This window comes from Triturus cristatus, chromosome 2_2 (assembly GCF_964204655.1).
Source record: "Triturus cristatus chromosome 2_2, aTriCri1.1, whole genome shotgun sequence".
Classification (NCBI taxonomy): domain Eukaryota; kingdom Metazoa; phylum Chordata; class Amphibia; order Caudata; family Salamandridae; genus Triturus; species Triturus cristatus.
In genome coordinates, this window is record NC_140582.1 from 75,753,461 (window position 1) to 75,775,800 (window position 22,340).

At 41.3% G+C, this 22,340-nt stretch overlaps 2 protein-coding genes across 2 annotated transcripts in view; one reads left to right on the forward strand and one right to left on the reverse strand.

Moving 5' to 3' along the window:
• The window catches only part of LOC146861883 (uncharacterized), a 92,859-nt gene that overhangs the window by 23,970 nt on the left and 46,549 nt on the right, over positions 1-22,340 (reverse strand). Inside the window, exons 4-8 of the mRNA XM_085641056.1 lie at positions 18,257-18,358; positions 11,604-11,714; positions 7,614-7,709; positions 7,215-7,271; positions 2,197-2,310 (exon numbers count right to left, since the gene is read on the reverse strand). Of these exons, the coding sequence (XP_085497182.1) occupies positions 2,197-2,310; positions 7,215-7,271; positions 7,614-7,709; positions 11,604-11,714; positions 18,257-18,358 (480 nt within the window). The remainder of the gene's footprint in view (positions 1-2,196; positions 2,311-7,214; positions 7,272-7,613; positions 7,710-11,603; positions 11,715-18,256; positions 18,359-22,340) is intronic.
• Positions 1-22,340, forward strand: part of LOC146861884 (uncharacterized) — a 349,732-nt gene that overhangs the window by 20,601 nt on the left and 306,791 nt on the right. The gene's annotated exons all lie outside the window — the stretch shown is intronic.

A 22,340-nucleotide genomic window follows, 5' to 3' on the forward strand; every position in this document is an offset into this window, starting at 1 on the left:
GACTTAGGGGTCGGTTCTGATGTCAGACGGACTGGAGTTTGTGCGACATCGGTTTGGAACTCTCAACCAGACGGGCAGCTTGATGACCCACAGGTAACGGGGAGTTGGATCACCCTACAGGGACTTGGCAGATTCACCCACTCCCTTGGCACAATAGTTAGGAAGCACTAGGTAGGAGTACAATATATTACAGTACTTGCATGCAAGCATATATTTTCTGTAATCAGCAAAACAGTTGAACTGTTTATCTTTTTCACAATTCTCATAATGCTAATCACATTATTCTGTTTCCTTCTATTGATTATTGCAGCGCGTGTATTTTAGTCAAAAATCACAATGCTTCAATAAATATTGAAAAGCTTTACTGTGTATTTCTGGTGCATCTATTTGGGTATGCATAAGTAACTAAGTGAAAGGGTTCTAGACCTGTTACCATGTTTTCCTTGGGGAGACAGAGTTGTCATTTTCTGAGGTTGAATAATCCATGTTTTACCTTGTCGGATTAGCTGTACGGATGGTGAGCTAGCAGGACTTAGGCCAACATATCCGGAAGGTGTGTGTGGATTCAGTCTTGCCCAGTTCTGATGTTTACATTGTCCAACAAACGAACAGATTTACTTGGTAAAGTAAAAGCTGTACAACACACTCACTCCCACAGCCACAGAACCACCCACTCACAGACCCACACAGGCACTCACACACCCACTCACGTACACACCCACGCCACCACTAGCACAACCACTCATACACCGGTACAGCCACTCACACACACACTCAGAGACCCACAAAACCATTCACACATCCACTAACAGACCCACACAGCCAGTCACACACACACTCACTCAACCACTCACACAACCACTCAGACACACATAAAATCAATCACACACCCATACAGCCATGGCCGGACTGGCAGTAGCAGGCACCAGGCATTTCCCCAGTGGGCCACCAGGGTGGGGGCCGGTTTTGTACCCCTGGGGGATGTTTTTGTTACGGGGGTTTTGGAGCATAGCTGCAATATTGGTCCCCTGAAACAAAAGCGGCAGGAGTGGTGCTTCCAACTTCTAACTAACACCCCCAACCCCACCCACCCGGCAGCCGAGCTGTTTGCCAGGGCAGGTTTTGGCTCCCAGTGCGGCCGTACATACAGCCACTAACACACCCACTCAGAGACCCAGAAAACCAACTCACACACAGCCACTCACACCCCCTCAGAGATCCACTCACACACCCACTCACAGACCCACAGACACTCACTCACACACCCACAAACACACCCATACAGTCACTTACACACCCATTCACAAACCCACTTTGCCACTCACACATCCAGTCACATAAGCACTGACACACCCACTACACACTCACACACCCACTTACACACCCGCACAACCACTCAGACACCCAGGTTTCCGGGACATTATAGTTAGGAAATAGCATTTAATGGTAAATACCTTGAAAACTTTTGAATGGATAAACACCAGAACACCCCATAGCACTATTCTGAGTAAACCTGACCTGCAATGATTTGACAGATACACCAAGCGAGTGCCAAATTTTGAGCAGATTAGTCAAACGGCATGAAATTAATAAGCAAGAGGATATGTCTTTCCGCCGAACTTGCTGCTCAAATACGGTGACTGAGGAGTCCCTATGTCTATGATAAGTCTATGTTAAAGAATGATTGACTTGTCTGCCATTACAAGAATTTGTTCGGGATCCTCTAGATGTAAAGGCTATGTAGATGTGGACATGTAAATGAGATAAAATCTTATCTGTGACAGTGCAGCCCTTTCCCTTTCTCTACCCACTCATTAGCAGATAGGATCTGGTTGGATAATGGGTTCGAACAACTGAAAACTTAAATGCCCTTTAATATAGTAGGGCATGCGCGCTATACTTGTTATGACAGAATAAGTATGGCCATTCTTGAATTTGAAAGGCAAACAATACAAATTATTACAACAGTAATACAGAGATCATCACCAAAATGGCTGTTTATGCACAATGAGACATAGATGAGGAAAAGAGAACAGAGAGCAGAGCTCATGATTCTTTCATTTCAACTAGTCACTAGATTTAGTAAGTTAGCAATAGAACTCTGACAATTATAGAATTGTTTTTAAAGGAATTCTCCTTTAGTTAAAGGATTAGGAGAAAATGAGGATGCCTTTAAAGGGTACATAATCTACTCACCTGCTGGATTACTGATTCTTTCATTTCTCTCAGAGTCCTGGCGGTCCATGGAATCAGCATTTCCCTCGTCCTTAATGCTGAACGAGCCAGATGGCATAGCAATTGCCTCTTCGGCTACAATAAGAAATGTCAACTATATAAGTCTTCATACACAAACATACATCTCTCATGGCGGGATGTGCTCTATTAACAAAAATGAAACAGCAAGTTGGACTACTTAACGGTGTAACAAACGCTCAAGAGCCAGGAACAAACAAGGGCCAGGTATCATTTAGCAGGTTCACCAAAACACCACACCCAGGTTTGAGACCCTTCTGTAAAAACCCACCAACTTGTTTTCTCTGCAGCCGTTATACATATATCAAAGGGCGATCACATCATCCAATAGGAGTCTGCAAAGAGCTTCCTGGAGACAAGAGGGGGGTTAGGCATAACCCTTGCAGACTACCAGATAGTCAGTCTTGTATAGGGACGGAGCTTACGTGGACTGAGGTCAGATGCATCTGTTTCATGAAAGTACAGTTTATGCTCTTGTTGCAAAGTGTTGTGGCCCTTGATATGTTGGCTATTTTTCTCAAAGTCCCACACTGTGACGTTGGCAGGTCCTTATAGAATAGCTGAAACTTATTGGGATGATCATCCCAATAGGTTTTTACTATAGATTTTTACCTGGTGCAGCGGCTTTTACGGTAACATATTCTGAGATAAATTAGGATGGATAGAAACAAAGAAGCAACAGATCTATTTGACAGTCTAGCACGAGGTGACACAATAGTAACCTCCCTAGCTAGTGGTAATCCCAACAAAAAGAAAGAAGGATTGAGAGATGAATTTATCAAATTGGAAGAATTACGTATATCTGAGAATTCCAAATGGTGGGATGGTGCAACACTTGAGCAATATATAAGGCTCAATAGGATACCGAGGGGACTTCGTTCGCAGATATTACCTACATATGATGACTTGGATGAGAACCTTTTGTTAATTTGGGAAAAAGGACTCACCTCCAATTCAAATAAACTAATGACAATTCTGATAGAAAACTCAGAACGTAAAGTTAAAAAACTACAAGAAGAAATAGCTCAGGTGGAACTGGAAATTAGAGAATTGAACCTTAAGGAGGCGACGGATAAAAATGATGAGGTACTTAAAGAGGTTGTCAATAAACATCAAGAAGAGATAAAACAAAGGAAGGCACGCAAACTAAAAAGGGATGAGATTGACTATAAGCAAGGTCGAATGCTTACGTTTGCCAAAAAATACGATCATTTGATCGAGAAAGATAACAGAGAGGGAGTAAATCCTGCACGGGATGTAACTCCTGTCAGTTCTAGTTCCACCTCATTAAATACAATACCTAGTGAGAGTGATAAGGATGCTATCTCGATAGGCAGTAACCCAGGTAATGGTTTTTTAAGAGAGATCAAAAGGATCAAACGTGGGAACAGAGACCAACCAAAACAAAAGGAAAATATAGTAAGAAGACCAGGAGGGGAAAGAGAGGGGGTAACAGAGAAGGACAAACAAGGTATGAGACTGAGGTCTTGGAACAAACAGAACTTGAACCACCTTCAATTAAGGGAGTAGAGGTGATCAATCTGAGTGACCAAACATTAACCAATGATATGATTACATTACTTGAGAGAGGGATGGGTTTCTGTACTAAAGAGCATGGAGAGGTATGCAATTCTATGATCGACTTATTCAAATTCACTAGGAATTTGAAACTTAAGACATTTTTTGAATGCAATCCTAAACCTAATACAGGTATGAACATATATCCATCTGAAGTTTGTCATGATGTTGTAACCATACAAGACATTAGGGACACAGAACTATTATTGTCAATTACTGATGATGATCGAGACCACATGACGATTGAGGAATTGTTGTGGGACTATGACATAGAAACTGATGTCAACATCAATAGTGGGCTTAAGAACAAATCGAGATGGACCCCTATACTATCTAGTGGAAACAATATCGATATATTTCATAAACTAGTCACTGAGGATATGTACAGATACTTACACCGTGACAACAAACATAGACACGGGATGTCTGATAACTTATCAATAAATGAAAGAAGGGCATTGAAAGATCTTAGCCAGCTGCATAACATCACAATCAAAGAGGCCGATAAGGGCGGTAATATTGTGGTTATGAACACCAGGGATTATAACATGGAAATCTTGTCGAATTGGATGATAGAACATGTTATGAGAAATTGAAGGACAACCCAATTGGACCACTGACAACTATTATCAATATACATCTAAGGGAGTGGCTCAACGGTGGGCTGATCAATCAGGATGAAAATTTGTATCTTAAAGTGGATAAGCCTAGATTTCCATGTTTCTGTGCTTTACCAAGAACCAACAATCCCCACCAGGCAGACCGATAATATCTAGTATAGGTGGTCCAACTGAAAAGTTATCACAATACGTCGACACATTTTTACAACCTCTGGTACAAAGTTTACCAACCTATATTAGGGATACAAAACTTATCCTTAGTATACTGTCGGATGTCACATGGGAGGAGGGTATGATATTAGCAACACTTGATGTCACCTCCTTATATACAAACATTAGAACAGATCTAGGGATCAAAGCAGCCAGAAGATTCTTGAGCAAGAGACCAGCTACACAGTGGGCACATGTAGAGATGATCATCACTATGATTGATCTAATTCTTAAGAACAATGTGTTTCTCTTTGAAACAAAGTGGTACAAACAAATACAGGGAGTCGCCATCGGCTCCAGGTTCTCTCCTTCATATGCCAATCTATTCATAGGTTGGTTTGAGGAGGAGTGGATCTGGGGCCCAAAGGGTACCTCTTGGAATTAATCCATCATCTACTGGGGGCGTTACATCGATGATTGCATCATGATTTGGTCAGGCTCCATGGTGAATCTAACGAAATTTTGTGAACACCTCAACTCTAATGATATGGGTATCCACCTCACATATAATCTGAGTACATCACAAATAGAATTTTTGGATCTAACGCTCTTTATAGAGAACAACCAGATACAGGGTAACCTTTACCGTAAACCGACCTCATGAAATGCTGTACTGCATGCAAGCAGCTCACACCCTAAACACCAAATGAATTACATACCATATGGTGAATTAACTAGGGCAAGGAGAAATTGCAGTAAGAATAGTGATTTTATAACATGCAAAAACAACATGAAACAAAGATTTCAAGCTAGAGGGTACAACACACAGACAATAAATATGGCTGAACATAAGATCCCGAGAACTAAGAGAGAGGATACTCTAAAAGACAAGCCTGTTAAAGGCGAAACCTCCCCACAAGTCAGATTAATAACAAACTACAATGAGGTAGCAATTGCCCTCAGAAAAAGCATGAAAAAACATTGGGGGATATTGAGCAGGGATAAATCACTGATCAAATATGTTACAAATCAACGTTTGATTACATAGAGACGAGGCAAGAATATCAAAAGGTGGATTAGCCCTAGCTATCCCAAACAGACTCAAAGACCTAATTGGCTAACACAAAAATGCTTGGGGTTCTACAAATGTGGTGGATGTAAAATCTGCCCCTTAGCAATGAATAACACCAAAGTGTTTCATAGTTACTCAGGTAAACAATACGAGATCAGACAAATGATTAATTGTAACAGCCGTTATGTGATATATATGATCAAATGCGAATGTGGTAGCTTCTATATAGGAGGCACGATCAGGGCCCTAAAGGAGAGAATATATGAACAGCTGAGGGCCATTAAACATAATGACACCAGATATGTTACTGCCACACATATGAATGGATGCCACGCTCAGGGGACACATAAAACATTAATATTTTGTGGAATTGATCAGATTAACATGGACCCAAAGGGTGGTAATAAGGAATTACACCTAAAACGCAGGGAGGCTCTGTGGATCATGAAGCTCCAAGCGGTCGAACACGGGATGAACACAGACCATGAATTACACTATTTCCTAGGTGACTGAACACCAATGACACAGGACCTAGACAGTGACGTATAGAAAGCTAGGCACTGTAAGTACATGGATTTTTATTAGATGTATAATGATTGTCGTGTGCCAATATGATTAGGAATATACTAATTGCACTAACATTGTTGTATAACATCAGGACTGTTAATTGCCACATGATTGTAACCTGCATATGTTATCTAAGAATTATCAAGTATTAAGGATAAAATTATATCTGTATAAACTTGAACTGTTCAAGATGTACAGTTGAATTAGGGCTTTTCCAAACTACAGTCACTGATTGTAGATTATATTGTGTATTACACATATTTTGATGGAATCTAACTTAGAGCCAAACAATAATGCACTTAATATAGATATGCTTAAACATACCCCCAAATTGAAACTTGGTTCCATCTACTATACGCCCAATATCAAGGGACTTCCTATATGCAATTGTAAGAAATAATGATCCACTTTTTCTTTCCCCTCTATTTTATAATATATATTGTCATTTTTGAGGTTCAGCAGACTTGTGGACTGGAGTCACAACAAGACAACTATTAAATTATTCATATTTGCTATGTACTTTGCTGTGATAACTCAAGTTATTGACTTGTTATAATCATTTTGAATGTGTGCCAGGGCTTGATTCAAAAACGTATAGAATAGCTGATCAGGCTGTAGATGTTCAGTTTAAAGGTGTTACCAGAAGCTGGCGATGGAAGAGGAGAGCTGATCTAAATGTACAGCTACATCAAAGGGACTGGTCAGAAATAGGCAAAGTTGCAGGGAATATGTGACTTCCATAGATATATGTTTGAAAGGAATTTATCACATGCCATATCTGCTGTTAGCAAGAGCCCCTGGGGAATGTGACAGATGAGACTATTCTATTAGAGGGTTAAAGTAAACTGTGTCGAATCACTTATTTTGCATTTCCAATTATGTACCAACTCAGAAACACATGTAATGAAACTAAGCTCATAAATAGGGTCCCCGCCAATGCTAGCAAATGATTCATACAGACATGTGTAACTCACCTAAGCAGAGGGCAGGACTGGGTTCTCCTTTCTCTTCAGAAGTCAAACGTGGAAATTCTGTAAGATATTACACTTCTATTCAAATGTAAATTCATTAATCCTTAATTGGTTTCTTTACCTCTATACAGACAGGCAAGCATGTCCCGCTTTAAAGGCAGAAGTGAATCACATGGCAAGGTATGAAGAATAGTCCCCTCTCATGAACATGTAAATACTACGAAACCCCAGGCAGGTTTTGTGAGGAGGTGTCTGATGTTCCTTTCACATCAATATCTAACATTTACTCATCTGGGTGTAAATTGATTATACAGGCTATCTATACACTTCACTTAGGGGCAGGGTTTACATTCAAGCAACCTAAATTAGATGTTCTAATGTTTAGTAATATTTGTAACGTACCTGAAGTCAGGTTGGCTGTGCTTTCTCCTCCTTCTCTGTAGATATCACCCATAAAACCTACTTCCGGTATGTTTCTGGGCAAAGGAGCTGTGGCTGCTTTAGAGGAAACAGAGTTCAAATACTGCTAAAATCAAGTTCGACATTACGCTTTCCTTTGCAAATAGAAATAAATATCTCCTTGGATGAAAGTATTCCACAATGAGCCCTCCCCACCCCACCACCACCCGAGTGGACATAGCTTTCATGTCTTAACGTTGTCCTGGAGGAACTCAATTGGTCTTTACCATATGTCAATGAGAGCAAAGCCCAGCATACCAGTAAAAAAACAAAAAACAGGATGATGCGAAGGAACAGATCAAAAAGAAATCACTTTCTAAATATGAAGGATACCACAAATTATTCCTTCACAACAAGTTATTTATATATTGAAATCAATCATCTGTTAATCATATCATTGTTAGGACACAGTTTTGTTTGAAAAATCTCTTTTTATCAACAAACCAAATACAGTTTCAAGCATTCATTTCACATATAATTGAATGAACATCCGTCCAATACTCAAAGAAAAAGGGAGGGAAAAACACAAACATACACAACCACGGACTTTTAGTCCATTCCTTATTCCCCTACAAAAATAATGGATGTTACCACTATTATCATGAGCATTCCATTGTTTAAAGTAGCCCTCTTGAATAGTACTGAGGGGGTAGGAATGATTACACCCCTATCACAATTTATAAGTACTATGTATATCTCGATTGAACCAATGATTTAAATTCTTCCGGGGCTCTTAATATTAAACAGTAGTCGACGCGTTTCAGCCCAACTTGCTTGTGGGCCTCATCAGGACTAGGGTATATAAGGAAATATCTCCTGGAACAACATCAATTCCGCCGCAATCCAAGCAGTCTCATTCTAAAGCGGCCGAACATAAATTGAAAGAAGTAATTTTCTGAAAAGAAAAATCTATTGGGCAACAGCCTACAGGGTCAATTGAATACACACTGGGCTAATGTCTTCTACCACCGCAAACTCGTCTGTTCTTCTTTAAAGATCTTGCAAAATTTTAAATCTCCCGCTGGCAATTCGACTCTCCATACGGTTCCAGTAAGAATTTAAATCATTGGTTCAATCGAGATATACATAGTACTTATAAATTGTGATAGGGGTGTAATCATTCCTACCCCCTCAGTACTATTCAAGAGGGCTACTTTAAACAATGGAATGCTCATGATAATAGTGGTAACATCCATTATTTTTGTAGGGGAATAAGGAATGGACTACAAGTCCGTGGTTGTGTATGTTTGTGTTTTTCCCTCCCTTTTTCTTTGAGTATTGGACGGATGTTCATTCAATTATATGTGAAATGAATGCTTGAAACTGTATTTGGTTTGTTGATAAAAAGAGATTTTTCAAACAAAACTGTGTCCTAACAATGATATGATTAACAGATGATTGATTTCAATATATAAATAACTTGTTGTGAAGGAATAATTTGTGGTATCCTTCATATTTAGAAAGTGATTTCTTTTTGATCTGTTCCTTCGCATCATCCTGTTTTTTGTTTTTGTACTTTACCCAGATGCGGTTGGAATATTGGGTGCCCCCTTATTATACATAACAGCATACCAGTAAAGGCCAGGGTAAGATGGCTGGGAAGCGGACAGACGCGCAAAGGAGTTACTGTTGCCAGCAAAGAGGGTTGCCAACAGAGGGTTTGCCTGGACATTTCACACATGATCTTTTACACTACACTTAATTTTAGGTTCCACACGGAGGCAAGTTGTGCACACAATGGTACCATGAAGCTGATTCTCTGCATCTGGCATGGAGGTCCTCTCTTGTAGCGCAGTTTGGGATACAAGAGTTTGAGGATTTGTCTTGGATGATAATTGAGCTACACTTTGCATTGGGCGCATTTATTGCCCTTCTGGGGTATGTACATGAGACTAAACCTGTCTGTAGATTTACATCCATAGTCTTACTGTTGGCTAAAAGACGAATTTATGAGGTGGGGGCGGTGCTCCCTCTCTGGGTGGTGTGGAGCTGCTGATCCTCCTGATCAAATGAGGAACTCACACCAGATTTGAACGTTCCTCTCCCAGCGGAAGGACAAATTTGTCTGAAGTGAGGGCTAGTTAGTATCTTCTTGTACATGCAGTGCATAATTTGTAAAAAATAAAATTTAAAAAACGTGACGGGCCAAATTTTTTTTAGGAGGTGCTACTGAATTCCAGAGTTGCCAAGTACCAAGGCTGCGTGGTTTAGATTACACGTCATTCCTCTTTCTTCCACACTCTACACTTCTTGTTTCGTTATATCACTCTTGCATATTCTTTTTCTTCGCTACTTTTCTCACTTTGACGCGCTTTTCTTATCTTTCGTTTCACTTTATTCATCCTTTTCCTGTCTTTCTTCTCTCTGTTGTTCTTGGTCAAAGACTGATGATGAACAATAAGTCCAAGTCAACCAAAACTCAGTGCCAGCGCCCATCATCAATAACCACTGCCACCAATTCAGCACTGTGCGATGTTACTGATTCTACTCTCTTCTCCTTTTGCTCTTGCACCTATAATGAGACCTGCGAGACAGCTACATGCATTCAAGATTAGCAAGAAAAAAAGGAAAGCACAAGGCTTCAATTATATGTGTTTTTTGTGCTTTTATATGCAATTGTCTCCAGCATATTGTTTTTCCAAATAACTATACTGAATAGGCGGTAACTTATTATACAAAGTTTGACTTTTTAAGGAAGCTGCCTATTCTGGCATGGTATTGTCATCACAAGTTTCTCCTACGCTCCTAGTGAATGCATTGGATGAACCTATCTGATCTCATATGCTTTACTGAACTGTGCTAGTAATGTGGGTACTTAATCTTAAAGTGTATTTTTTGAAATATGCATTGCAGGATAAATCCTTATAACTTAGCTGGACTGCATACTGACTCTAAAAGAAACCATGCTTTAGGTTTTTCTACTCCTACTGTCTAATCTAAAGTTCTAAATATTTGTCCAAAAGTATGCAAACTTGAAAAAACACCCAGACGCACCTAAACTTCATGACTGTCATGTGTATTTTCAGGTCATGAATATCACTATACGACAGGATTGACATGTTGTAAATGCTATTTAGATGCATAGGGGCAGATTTAACAAAATAAAGTTTAACGCAGTGCAGCAACCAACTTTGCTGAGCTGTGTTGCGCAAAGGTGAGAGAGCATCGCCGAGCAATAATTACTAAATGTGGCCTGCTGCTGTGCTATTCCCTGCCCTGGAAAACAAACAGGCTGTTGGGTTTACACACACACACACCTTTGCACTCTAGTGCAAAGGTGTGTGTGTGTGAGAGATGTCTAGTATAGCTTTTATAATGGAAATATACCCCTCCATTACTAAAATCCTATACCTAGACAATTTTTTCAATATTTAAATCATTGGATGTGTACTTTACAGTGAACACGCATGCAATGTGTGAATTATTTGGAGAAATGAATATATTTCTCCAACTTTGCGCCTGCCTCCAAAAGGCATTATTTTTTTATGCAAAGCCAAGTCTGGGAATTTTAGTACATAGGGCTTTGCTTCAAAAAACATGGGTGCTTACTCTAAAATGTGTACCACCCATTTAACGCCCCCCTGACGCACAGGGGTAAAACGCGTTGGTAAAGCGCTATTGAGCCTAAAAAGCTGCACCTTACCAGTGCAAAATAGTTTTACGCTGGAAAATAAATACCCTTTCAAGACTTTGCGTTGGAGCAAAGTCTGGATAAATCTGCCCCATAAAATATGGGCAAGTTAACAAAGTAGGAGGAGAAGTAAAAGGCACACAGGTAGAGATAGGTTAGAAGTGAGACTCGGTGTAAAATATCAACTGTGGAGTCCAAATTTAAGACCACATTTTATAAGATAGGATCAATTGCTAGAAATGTTATTCCAATCAGATGTCTTATACTTGTGAATTTAAATCAGTAAAGTATGGATAGCTTACCTTTGGAGCTACTGATGTGCTTGCTTCTCTCTGAGCGTCTGTGGTCCCTAGAGTAGTGGCCTCCCTCTTCTTTAATGCTACGTGTAATAATTTCTTCTTTGGTCGCATGCCCTGTAATTAAACGAAAGAAGTACGTTTATAAGATTATGTAAAAAATGATGCATATGAGGTGGAGGTTGACGGCAAAAGACAGAAGTTGGAGAGAGATGATTCAATCGCACAGGTCCCTGAGAATGCAGTAGGGTTTATGGCGCGCTTCACTGCAGAAAGGGAGAATTTACATCAAAGTTCCAGGTGAGAGGTGCTAATAAGTTCAAGGTACCTGAGTCAGATGAATCACAACGTAGTTTAGGAAAGAGTGCAGCTCCTGTTTTGGTAAAAATAGGTTTTACTCATATTACATACAATATAAATATCTACGTTTGTCATTTACACCATTAGAAAAATCAAAACCAATGTCAACAGCAATATCGTAGATGAGGTATTCAGTGATATCATCAATTATGGCATTAGCAATGTTATTAGTGTTGACATCAATGATGCCATTTAACATGTCATAAGTGATGTAATATGTGGAATCATAAGCAGTCCATGAGGGGGGTGCAAGTTATGGTTAGTTTACTGAACCATAACTGGCACATTTCAGTGGTTTTTAGATTTTGTTTTGCAACCATAAGGACACTTTAACTGAGTTTTTCAGCGACTTTCATATTTTTTTTATCACATTCTCCATGGAACTGCTTTGTGGATCTCACCTTCTGTTGATGGCTCTGTGCACAGTAGGGACAGACTGCTACGGGAATCCAACCCTGCCTCCATCGGATCCAACTGAATTACCTCAACAGGGTTTACTTCACCCAGGTGAGGCTTAGGAAGATGGTTTGCAAACCAGACCTAAGCTGCAGATGATCGAGGGCTAAGGGCTCGTTCTTTCACATGGTTTGGGACTGCCCAGTGATTGGGCGCTATTGGGGAAGGGTGGATGAGACCCAGGGCAACGTATTGGGGATACGGGTGCAACGTTCCCCAAAATCTGCACTTTTGGAGGTGCTGGAGAAAAGGGAGAGCATAGATGTAACTATCTATTCCCGAGAATAGATTGCCTGGTGGCCAAAAGGGATATATCACAGAGATAGAAGTCTACTGTGGTCCTGATGCCAAAAGAATGGCAGCTCGAGATAGACTGCTGTACACTCCTACAGCCAACATGTACATGGCCAGAGGGTGCCCATATAAGGATGAATGCATATGGGGCCAGTAGTAAGAGTGTTCCCAGATGAGTTGGTCAGCTTCATGGGGTGGATTGCAGGTGGTGGATGGACAACACAGCTCTCCTTTAAACTTGTTTCCACTTGATTCAATGTTAACTGCCATGTGGTTCTGCTTGAGGGAACCCTGAATGCGATGTCTAACAATATTTTTGAAATGGGCAACAAGTCGCTTTGTATTTACAGACATTGTTGGGAGGCAGATTGATCTGTGTGTATCATGGAATAACTTGATTTATAAAATCAATAAAAAAGTGTTATAAAAACTATTTTGTAGGTCATCCTACATATCACATTACTGTTACCATTTTGCACAGAAGGCTTTCAATGCAGTATCATTTATTGATTTGATGCTGTGTTGTCGTTTAATATATATGATTTTAGGTATTTTTATTTATTGGTATAAATATTGTGAGGTCATAGCCATTGTATTTAGTGCGCAAGTTATTTATTTACTTTATTTTATTTGAAGAGTTTTATAGAGTTCAAACACAACCCAAGGGTATCAGAGCACTGTACAAGGAACAACCGATGCAGTTACAGAACAAATGAAGACCCTCGGCAAACTATATATACAAATATAGACTTTCATAAAGTTTAATGGTCCATAGACTTGTTTGAGATGCACACACTCCTGCTATAATAGAAGGTAGTCAAGCGGACCTAGGTTAATCCTCAAACTCAGGCCTTACAGAAGGAGTCTGTTGAGTAGCAGTCTTTTAACTTCAAGCCTAAAGGCTATGTTGGAGGGGTTCGTACAAATCTCAGATGGGATAGAGTTCCATATTCTCGGGCGGAACTGGAATATATACAAGAGTGAGTAGGACTTTAACTTTCTGAAACTTGGGGGTTCCGGACGTAGGGATTTAAAGCTCCTAAGGGATCTGTAAATTCCTGATATTGGGAGCTTTTGTTTGAGGTATTAGTGAGTATAGTAGAGTAGGGCTTTGTGAGTGAGGCACATAATTGTTTGCTGGATCCTGGCTTTGAAAGGGAGCCAGAGGAGAGTCTTGAGAGAAGGAGTGATATGCTTGTAGTGTCGTGCCTCTGTTTTCAATCTTGCTTCAGCTTTAATGGTTGCCTAGAGTGGACCAGTTCATGATTTTGGTAAACCAGTCAGGGTCGCACTTCCATAGTCCAGCCTGCATACCACTGGAGACTGAACTACGGTCTTGAAATCTGAGGGTAGGATGAATGGCTTCACCTTTTTGAATAGATAGAGTTGGTGAGTAACGCTGCGAGTGGATGCACTAATGGCTTCACTGTTAAGGCGTTTTTTCCAGGATTATTCTGTGGGACTTAGTTGTTTCAATGATGGTTGGTTTGCACTTGAGGGCATCAAGGTGGTAGATCCATTCTGATATGAGTGTGAAGGTGTTGGGTGGTGAGATAAGAAGGAATTCAGTTTTCAGGGAGTTTTGTTTTTTGTGGCGTTTTATATTGCGCAAACTAGACCCGAAGGTATCAGAGCGCTTTACATGAGCACCAGTTATGTTACAGACTGACAAATTCATTTTCTTTCGTTAGGCACGGGGAGATTAAGTGATTTGCCCAGAATCACAGAATGTTGAGCGTACCTGCTGAGACTCGAACCCGGTTCCCCAGCTCCGAGGTCGACCGCCCTAGCCGTTTGGCCACATTCTCTCTCTTGAGTTTAATTTGATGTGGTTACTTGCAAGACAGTTTTGGGATTTAGTTAGGGTGTTGTTGAGCCGGATGATATCTTCCTCTGAGGAAATTTTCACATAGAGCAGGGTGTCATCAGCATAAATGTGGTAGGCGATATTCTCATTCTTGAGTATCTTTTTGTAGCTGTTGTGGGAGTTATGGATTGTTTTAGGGGAGGCTCACAAAAAGTGTTCATTTGCAAAAGAAAATCTAACCTGCCACCGACTGACAAACCCTGCTTTGAACAGCCTTCAAACATACATAGCTCTAGGTAAAAATGTCCTCCATGGAAGATATCATCTGGTTCAACAACACTCTATAAAACCCAAAACTGGCTAGCACTCCCGTATATGTAGGATGGGTTGGCCGTAATCCGAGCGGGTAATTTAAAAAATGTTTTTAAAGGGTTTATGGACCTTCTTCATAGGGTTTAAAACCCAAACTTTAATATCAGAGACTCAAAATTGACAACAGGAGCCAAAAGCTTTCTTGTTCAATTGGGAGGGGGGGGCTTTTATTTTTGAAAATAGGTCTACAGACAGTCTGTAAACCTGGATTGGAGGATTGTTTGCAGACTCACGTTTCAGACATTTCTAACTTTTAACCCTTTCACGCCAATTCCTTGAAAGCTAGTGAATGGATTTACACACAACAAAGCAACGGCACTAATGTTTTAGTTTCCTGCTAAGTTACCGATAATTCTTTCATGGTTTTTTCCTGTGGCAGAGAGCAAATATTCCTATGGGAGTTGAAAAGGGGAATGCTGATATTTTTACTACCTCTTTAAGCGTACTCCTACTTGACAAGTCTGCATTAAACTCAAATTATCACTAGTAATCTAAGCATAGTGTCTGTCTGCCAAGTGTTTTGAAGATCTATAAAAGTGAACCAAAGTTATTAGCAAATTAATGATTTTTGACTCTGTGTCTCCCCCCTCCATTTAACTCCTCCCCACCCCCACTTCGAAGCTGCATGATATGTGAGATTTCTTCACTGGTTTTAACGGATGGAGGGAGGAGATGGAGAGTGTAAAGAGTGAATGTAGAAGAGGGGATACTTAGAGATTTGGAAAGAGAGAGAGACTGAATAGAGGAGGATGGGAAGTGAAAGAGTAGAATGAGGAGGTAACAAAAAGAGAGAGAAGTACATGGCAAAGTGAAGGGTGATGATAGGAAGGACAGACGGTGCAAATATTTGTATGGTCTCTAACAACATGAAAAACACCATCTAAGCTCCTTTGAAGTCCAGCTGTCCAGTGATCTGGTTTTGAGGTGAGTGGTAATAGTGGTAATGTCATACAGTGTGTTGTTTATGGGATGGTGTGTTGCACCATTTGGTTTATAATTGCATGGGGTATCTTTTGAGGAATTGGTGATGTGCAGTAAGTATTGGAGTTTTACTGTGTGTTGTATTGTGTAGTGTGTCAAGGTGGGTGTGGAATAACGTGATGTCGCAAAAGTTGGTTTGATGTGTGCTATATTGTGATTTAATGGGATTTCAGAAAGTGTGCCACAACATGAGATATGATGTTTCGCAAAGTGTGATGGATGAGATGATGGATGTCATGGTGTAAATAAGTCTAGTATAATGTAGAATTGGATGGTGTGGTCTGGTGAGGCATGGTGTATGATGATGGTGATTAGCACTGGATGGTGGGATTTGGTGTGTTATGGTGTGATGTGGAGTAGTAATGGGTGTTGTGTAGTGGAACAGTGATATGATTGGTATCCTTAGTTGTAGTGTTGGATGGTGTGTTGCAGTATGATACAGGTCTAGAGGTGTAATGTGGTGTGTTATGGTCTTATATTATCATGATGTAGTGTTGGGTTGTGTCAGGTGGCCAGCTTGGATTCTTTGCAATTACAAAATGCCACTGAAGACGGTTGCTTCCTCTGTGTGTGAGTAATGGGTGGCTCCCTACATCTATTTTTCAGTGTGTGTCCGTGTGTGTGTGTGTGTGTGTCCGTGCGTGTGTGTCCGTGTGTGTGTGTGTCCATGTGTGTGTGTGTGTGCGCGCGCATGTGTGTCCGTGTGTGTGTTTTGGCTGCATATCGCCAGTAAGCTATGGATCAACAGAGTTGTATATTGAAGATGGAAGACAGAGTCAGCCTTCCCCATGATTCGACCTGTGACCAGCAGGCCACTGCCCTTTGCAGGGCAAACATTTAACCCACTGAGCAACACGCTAAAATCTGTGGCAGCTGAAGCAGACACTGGTATTTCATGGGACATAGTGAAGCACTGCATTCATGCCTTCTGGGCTGCCTACCGAGGGTCTACGACACAGTGGCTTAAAAGCTATCTTTTGGTAATAAACATGCACATCCATCCAAGAGCAAACATAACAATCAATGAATCAGTGTGGGTAAAAAATTCAAATGAAATGCCTTGTACACAAGTCCACCTTTGCATCTGGCCTGGTATATTTTATGTGTAGACCTTTGTCCTTCTCCAGTTACCCAAAGTGGATAACTGGGCCATGGCGGATTGGGGTAGTTCACTTCTTCCCATTGGCGTGGCCAGGAAGAAGCAACAATGTTGGTACAAGAAAGGGATCATCTGTACATAGAACCGAGTTCTGTGTATTGACACTGAACCAGAGAGTAGTGTAGAGCTCCATTCACACAGGCTCTAGTTTGCTATCTGGTCTCCAGGTTTACCCTGTGAAGGGAAGCAGATAACGGTGCTTCCACTTCGTGTAGAGAGAAGTAACAGTCTCTAGACCAATTAAATGTCCAACTCAAAGCGGTGTCAAGAGAGGTGTATTGCCAAACGTAAGTTACTGTAACCAACATTCATATTAGGGAAAACCTACATGGGCGTATTAAACTCAATCCATATTCACCAGGTGGACACATGGCTCTCACTATGGAAACCTGCACACAGGATTCAATCTCATTCGAATGTGTGCCAATGGAACATGTAAAGGGGTCCACATTTTATAACATAGGGACTGTGGATCTCTCCTATCTTTCTAGCTAGGGGGCCAGCTAGTCAAAAACCTAGGCAGGTAACATCCTACTCAGAACAAGAGGGCACAGGACCATGTGGGGGTGGGCAAGACAGTAAATCTAGACCAACCGATAGAGATCTGCATGCACCTTTGAAGTTTACCTCACATACCATAGCATGTGGGCTACCCTCACCCTTAAACTCAGGAATGCAGGTAGTAAGGGATGTTTATCAAGTAGGACTATATCCAGCCTAGGGCCGCTCCTGATGCCCTTCCTGACAATAGGACTAAATACCCATGTGGTTATTTTAGCTACGTACTACTTAGCCAGGAATGTGTTCCCCTTTTCCTCCAAGCTCTGAAGTTATTGACCGACCAGACAGCGGGAACTGCCTTTTCCTGAGCACCCTTGAGCCTGCCTAAATCCAATGAAGTTTTCTACCCCCCCGCCCCACGCACACACACTTAAAGAGAGATGTACAGCTCCAAACTGCAAAGAGGGGTAGTATATACCAACAAAATCCAAAATGACTACTGAGAGAACTTTGAGATTGGCCTCCATTTCCCTAGCACCATACAGTGGTTTAAGTGGCTTTGTTATTAGTCAGAGACTGATTATCAAAGATGTCCTCACTGAAACATGCCTATACCTATTCCTATAAGGAGCAGCTTCAAATGTAATTCACTTTAAACAGTATTCCAATGCTTTGCTTAACATAAAAATCTGCTTCTTCCCAGCAACTTCCCACTCCCTTGTACCGTACCTGAAGTGAAATGACTGCTTGTTTCTGCTCCGGCGTCATCTTGACTTGAATCGTGTTCTTGTTCCATCATCGAAGCATTGTCGCAATTTGGATATGAAGGCTCTATTAGGGAGAAAAAACAGTAATCACATTCCAAATACTAACTACTGTACCATTAGGATGCTGATAGCTTGGTCGTCGCTGGTAGTGAGTACATGCCCTCGTAGCGTCCTGGTTGTCATGCTTTCATTTTTATTTTTATGGCATTGCTCTGGAGAGCATTTGAGATGACAGTTTTTCGCCCACTGTGCCTCTCTAGACACAGGCCTATGCTTCATGGGGACAGTCCATCCAGAACTGCCCTGCGAGGCCACCTGATGAAGGGACCACAAGCAAACCTCAGTTCAGTTTCACATATGGGGGCTCTGTATAATGTGCACAGTGGGCGATGGGTGGAATGCTACAGTGAGTGATAGCCAGTGGCTTACACTTTTTACAGTTATTCCTCCCATTACCTTTTTTGTGTTTTATGTAACACCCTAAGTGAATTCATTTGCAAAATAAACTTCTTCGGTACTCCCAAGTGCAAGAAAACGAAGGCAGACTAATATGAGGTAACGCGTCTCCGAAGAAGAATGCCCCACCCTCATGTAGTAAGCTTCAGAATCAATTTACACTCTCTAGACCTATTCCGAAAAGATGCTGGTAATGCCCTTTTCACCATTGTATCCAGCTTTCATCTGCTTCTGACTGTGGCAGAATTGTAACAGTTCCCCATAGAAATCCCCAATGACCTCCAAGAAGGCAGTAACATCCTTCATGTCACTGTACCTGACTAAAAACGATCTCCATATCAGAAAGATAATGAAAGCTGGGACATCAAACTTAAGAGGTGAATAAATTAAGAGGTTATAAGACCCACCTCTCAAGTTCTGCACCAAGGATTTTAAATAACATCTTAACATAGATCATATACAAACCTTCTCACCTTCACTTAATGAGCTGAAAATATCTATTCAAGAACAACCCGTCTACCTCCAGTACGGAGACGCTTGTACTCGGAATCAAATCTGCAAAGGCTCCATGCCCAGGTCCAGTGCTTTGTTGCTTCCCAACTATGATTATGGTATGGAAGTTCCAACCTACCCAAATAATCTACACAAATACACACACAGCAAAGTGAAAACCAGAAACAAACCTTTTTAGGTTGTAACTCTGAAAGATTTACTAACAAAAAGCAAACAATAAGGACAAAAGCAACATTTGAGTTCTACTATAAGCCATGTACTACTGCTAAAGCTGTTTTTTCAGCCTTGGAACCTTTAGCTTCGGGTAAAGTGCTAGTTCATCTTCGTTCCGTCCAAGACCATGCTGAAATAAACTTCTGCTGTGTATCTAAACTGCAAATCTGGCAAAGGAGTATTTCAAGTGGCTTGACTCCCGCTCCCCGTGGAGGATCTAGTAATCCAAGGATGTAGCAAATTTCCTAAGATGCAGCAAATTAGCCTTGTAGGAGCTTTCTGAGAGAATCAGGTAGTCATGCTCACAAGAGCAACTTGGAACCTGGATGCTCCAAGGTGTTTTTTTTAGGAATTATATCAGTGGTGGTTGGTTCTATATAAAGGCAAAAGAGCTGATTGATAGACCACTTTCAGATGGGCAATAACCATGGTGGTTGCTTGGTTATCAGGACAGTCTTAAGGGCAGCTCACTTTTACCGGTCATGGGTCCAACCACACTCCACGACTGGCAAGAAGTGAAGAGCAGGCACGGACGGCAACTGAAAGTACTGCCCTTAATCCAGCAAAGAAGCAATGTCACAATGCTTAAATGCACCAATTGTTCAGGAGTACATTTTGCATATAAATGCCTAACTGCCTCCAGACTTGGAGGCACCTCAAGAAGGAAAGCAAGGGCTCTTCTTCCATCGCACCATATATAATTCTAGTCAGTGGGAAACAATGTATGCAGGGCTTAAAGAAACTTCAGGTGTCAGCCTGGCAACACAAAATACCTCGGAGGAATAGTGCAGGGCAGTCTATGTATAACTTTGATGTTGTCACCAAAATCAAAAAGCTTCAAGCGAAATGCAGCAGTTGAGAATCTGTTCTTCAGCCAAAGATCAGCAAAGCACTTTGAAGAATATCATGGACCATCCACAACCCGGCTCAGTAATGCCTAAATAAGACAATGAACAGACTTGTCAGTATGCACGAAGCATATATCACTCCTTACTTATTATCATATCGGGAGGGGTATTTCAGTTCCACATGTGCACCATAATTGTCTATGATAAATATTAGTTTACCAAAAGTCGGGTTAAATAACCTTACATAGATGGCATTGGAACATACAAACAGTTCCATCTTTAGCGTAATGCTCAGCCTATTTACTAAATATGTATAACGGTTAACAGGATTAATTATTCTGCTATGGCGTCTGCCTCCCTCAGTATCTGAGGCTCCTTTGTTGAAGACCCTAGAACTGGAAAATCAATCATATGTAAAAATGAGTCGTCTGCGGAGCAAAGATATTTAACATTGCTCCCATAGGTATGTGTTGCTGACAAGAAACCTGGTCTGCTCCACTGATCAACAACAATGATTTTGTGAGGTTTTTTTTATTCTAGTGTTAAACAGAGTAAAGGGACGACCATCTCGAGGACTGAATACAGACATTTGTGTGCACTGTGAAAGACAGGAGTGCTTAGGGAATGAAGAAAGGGTCCTTGAAGCTCAAACAAAAGACCCATTTAAGGGATGCCATTTCCCAAGGGGTAGTTGTGATACCTACATTTCACCCAAGCAAGACTCCTTTCTTATGTTTAATTGTAAAGGTACACTAATGCTTGACAATAATTAATACATATAAATCCACTGCACATTACTTAGTGTGGTCATGTACAGCTTAGGCAGTCCTGTCCAAAGAGAGAGTAGTAGTATGGTGTAGGCTTTACCAGCATTACAACAGCCTGTAATCCCACAAGGTACTGTGGAGACTGGACAATACCACCCCTACTCTGAGTGCCTGGATGTTGCGCTTATGGGGTCATTTAAAGCTTAGAAGCCTGGCTGAAGAGCCAACGTTGTGGCAGAGGCACCATCAGTGACACACCAGCAATGGACAGGCCACCAAACTTAAAAGTTGCCCACTGATGGGCAGGCTTTTTTACCCCCCAAAGGGCTCCCACCTAAATGGCAATAGTGCTTTGGGAAGAAAATACATCTCTGCCAGGCCACTGCGCTATGTTGTTGATTACAGACCTCTAGTGTGGCTACCCATCTCCAGGGCCCACATAACTCGTTATGTGCAGATGGCATTTCAAAAGTGTTTCAGTCTGGAAGCACAATGGATTCTATAGCAATGTTGACTAAATATAATACAATACAATAAAATGTATAAAGCGCGCAGCTGCATTTGAAGAGGCGTCCCTGTGTTAGCGGCTTAAAAGTGAAACAGGCAATTAATCAAACCTAGATCAGGAGACCTACATATAAAAAAAATAGGTCTTAAGAAGTTTTCGGAAAAAACTGATTCAGCATTCACAAAGCAACGAGTCAAAAGCAAAGAGTTTCAAAGTTTGATGTTCAGGAAGGAAAAGAAACTACCATCTCTTCTTGCCGTGCAGGATCCCGGGAAGGCATCAAAGTTTTTGTCCATTGTAGCCCAGTGCCCTCCCCTGTTGCTGGGGATGCAATCTTCTCCTTAAGTAGAAAGGACGTTTTTTGTTAGGAGGCTCGGAAAGAGAATATTAAATCTTTACATTTTATGTGGCTAACAATGGGCAGCCAATGTAGACTGCGCAAGGTGCCGCAACAGAACAGCGAGCCAGGATCTTCAGAATCAGCCAAGTTGTAGCATCCTGAATGATCTGCCGGCGGTAGAGCAGATTCAACGGTAGGCCTAGGCAAAAGCTATTTGCGTAATCAAATTTTGAGGTTACCGAGGAGGAGCCAAGATGGCGACCGGAGCAGACGCTTGAGCGCCCGGCTCCGTCGGTCCGTGGCCTCGGACTACTATCCTGATGCCCATCCTCGCCGATTCTCGAGGTGCACAGTGTGCGAAGACGCGCTGACCGCGCTGCTGCTTTCCCGGAGTCTCAACC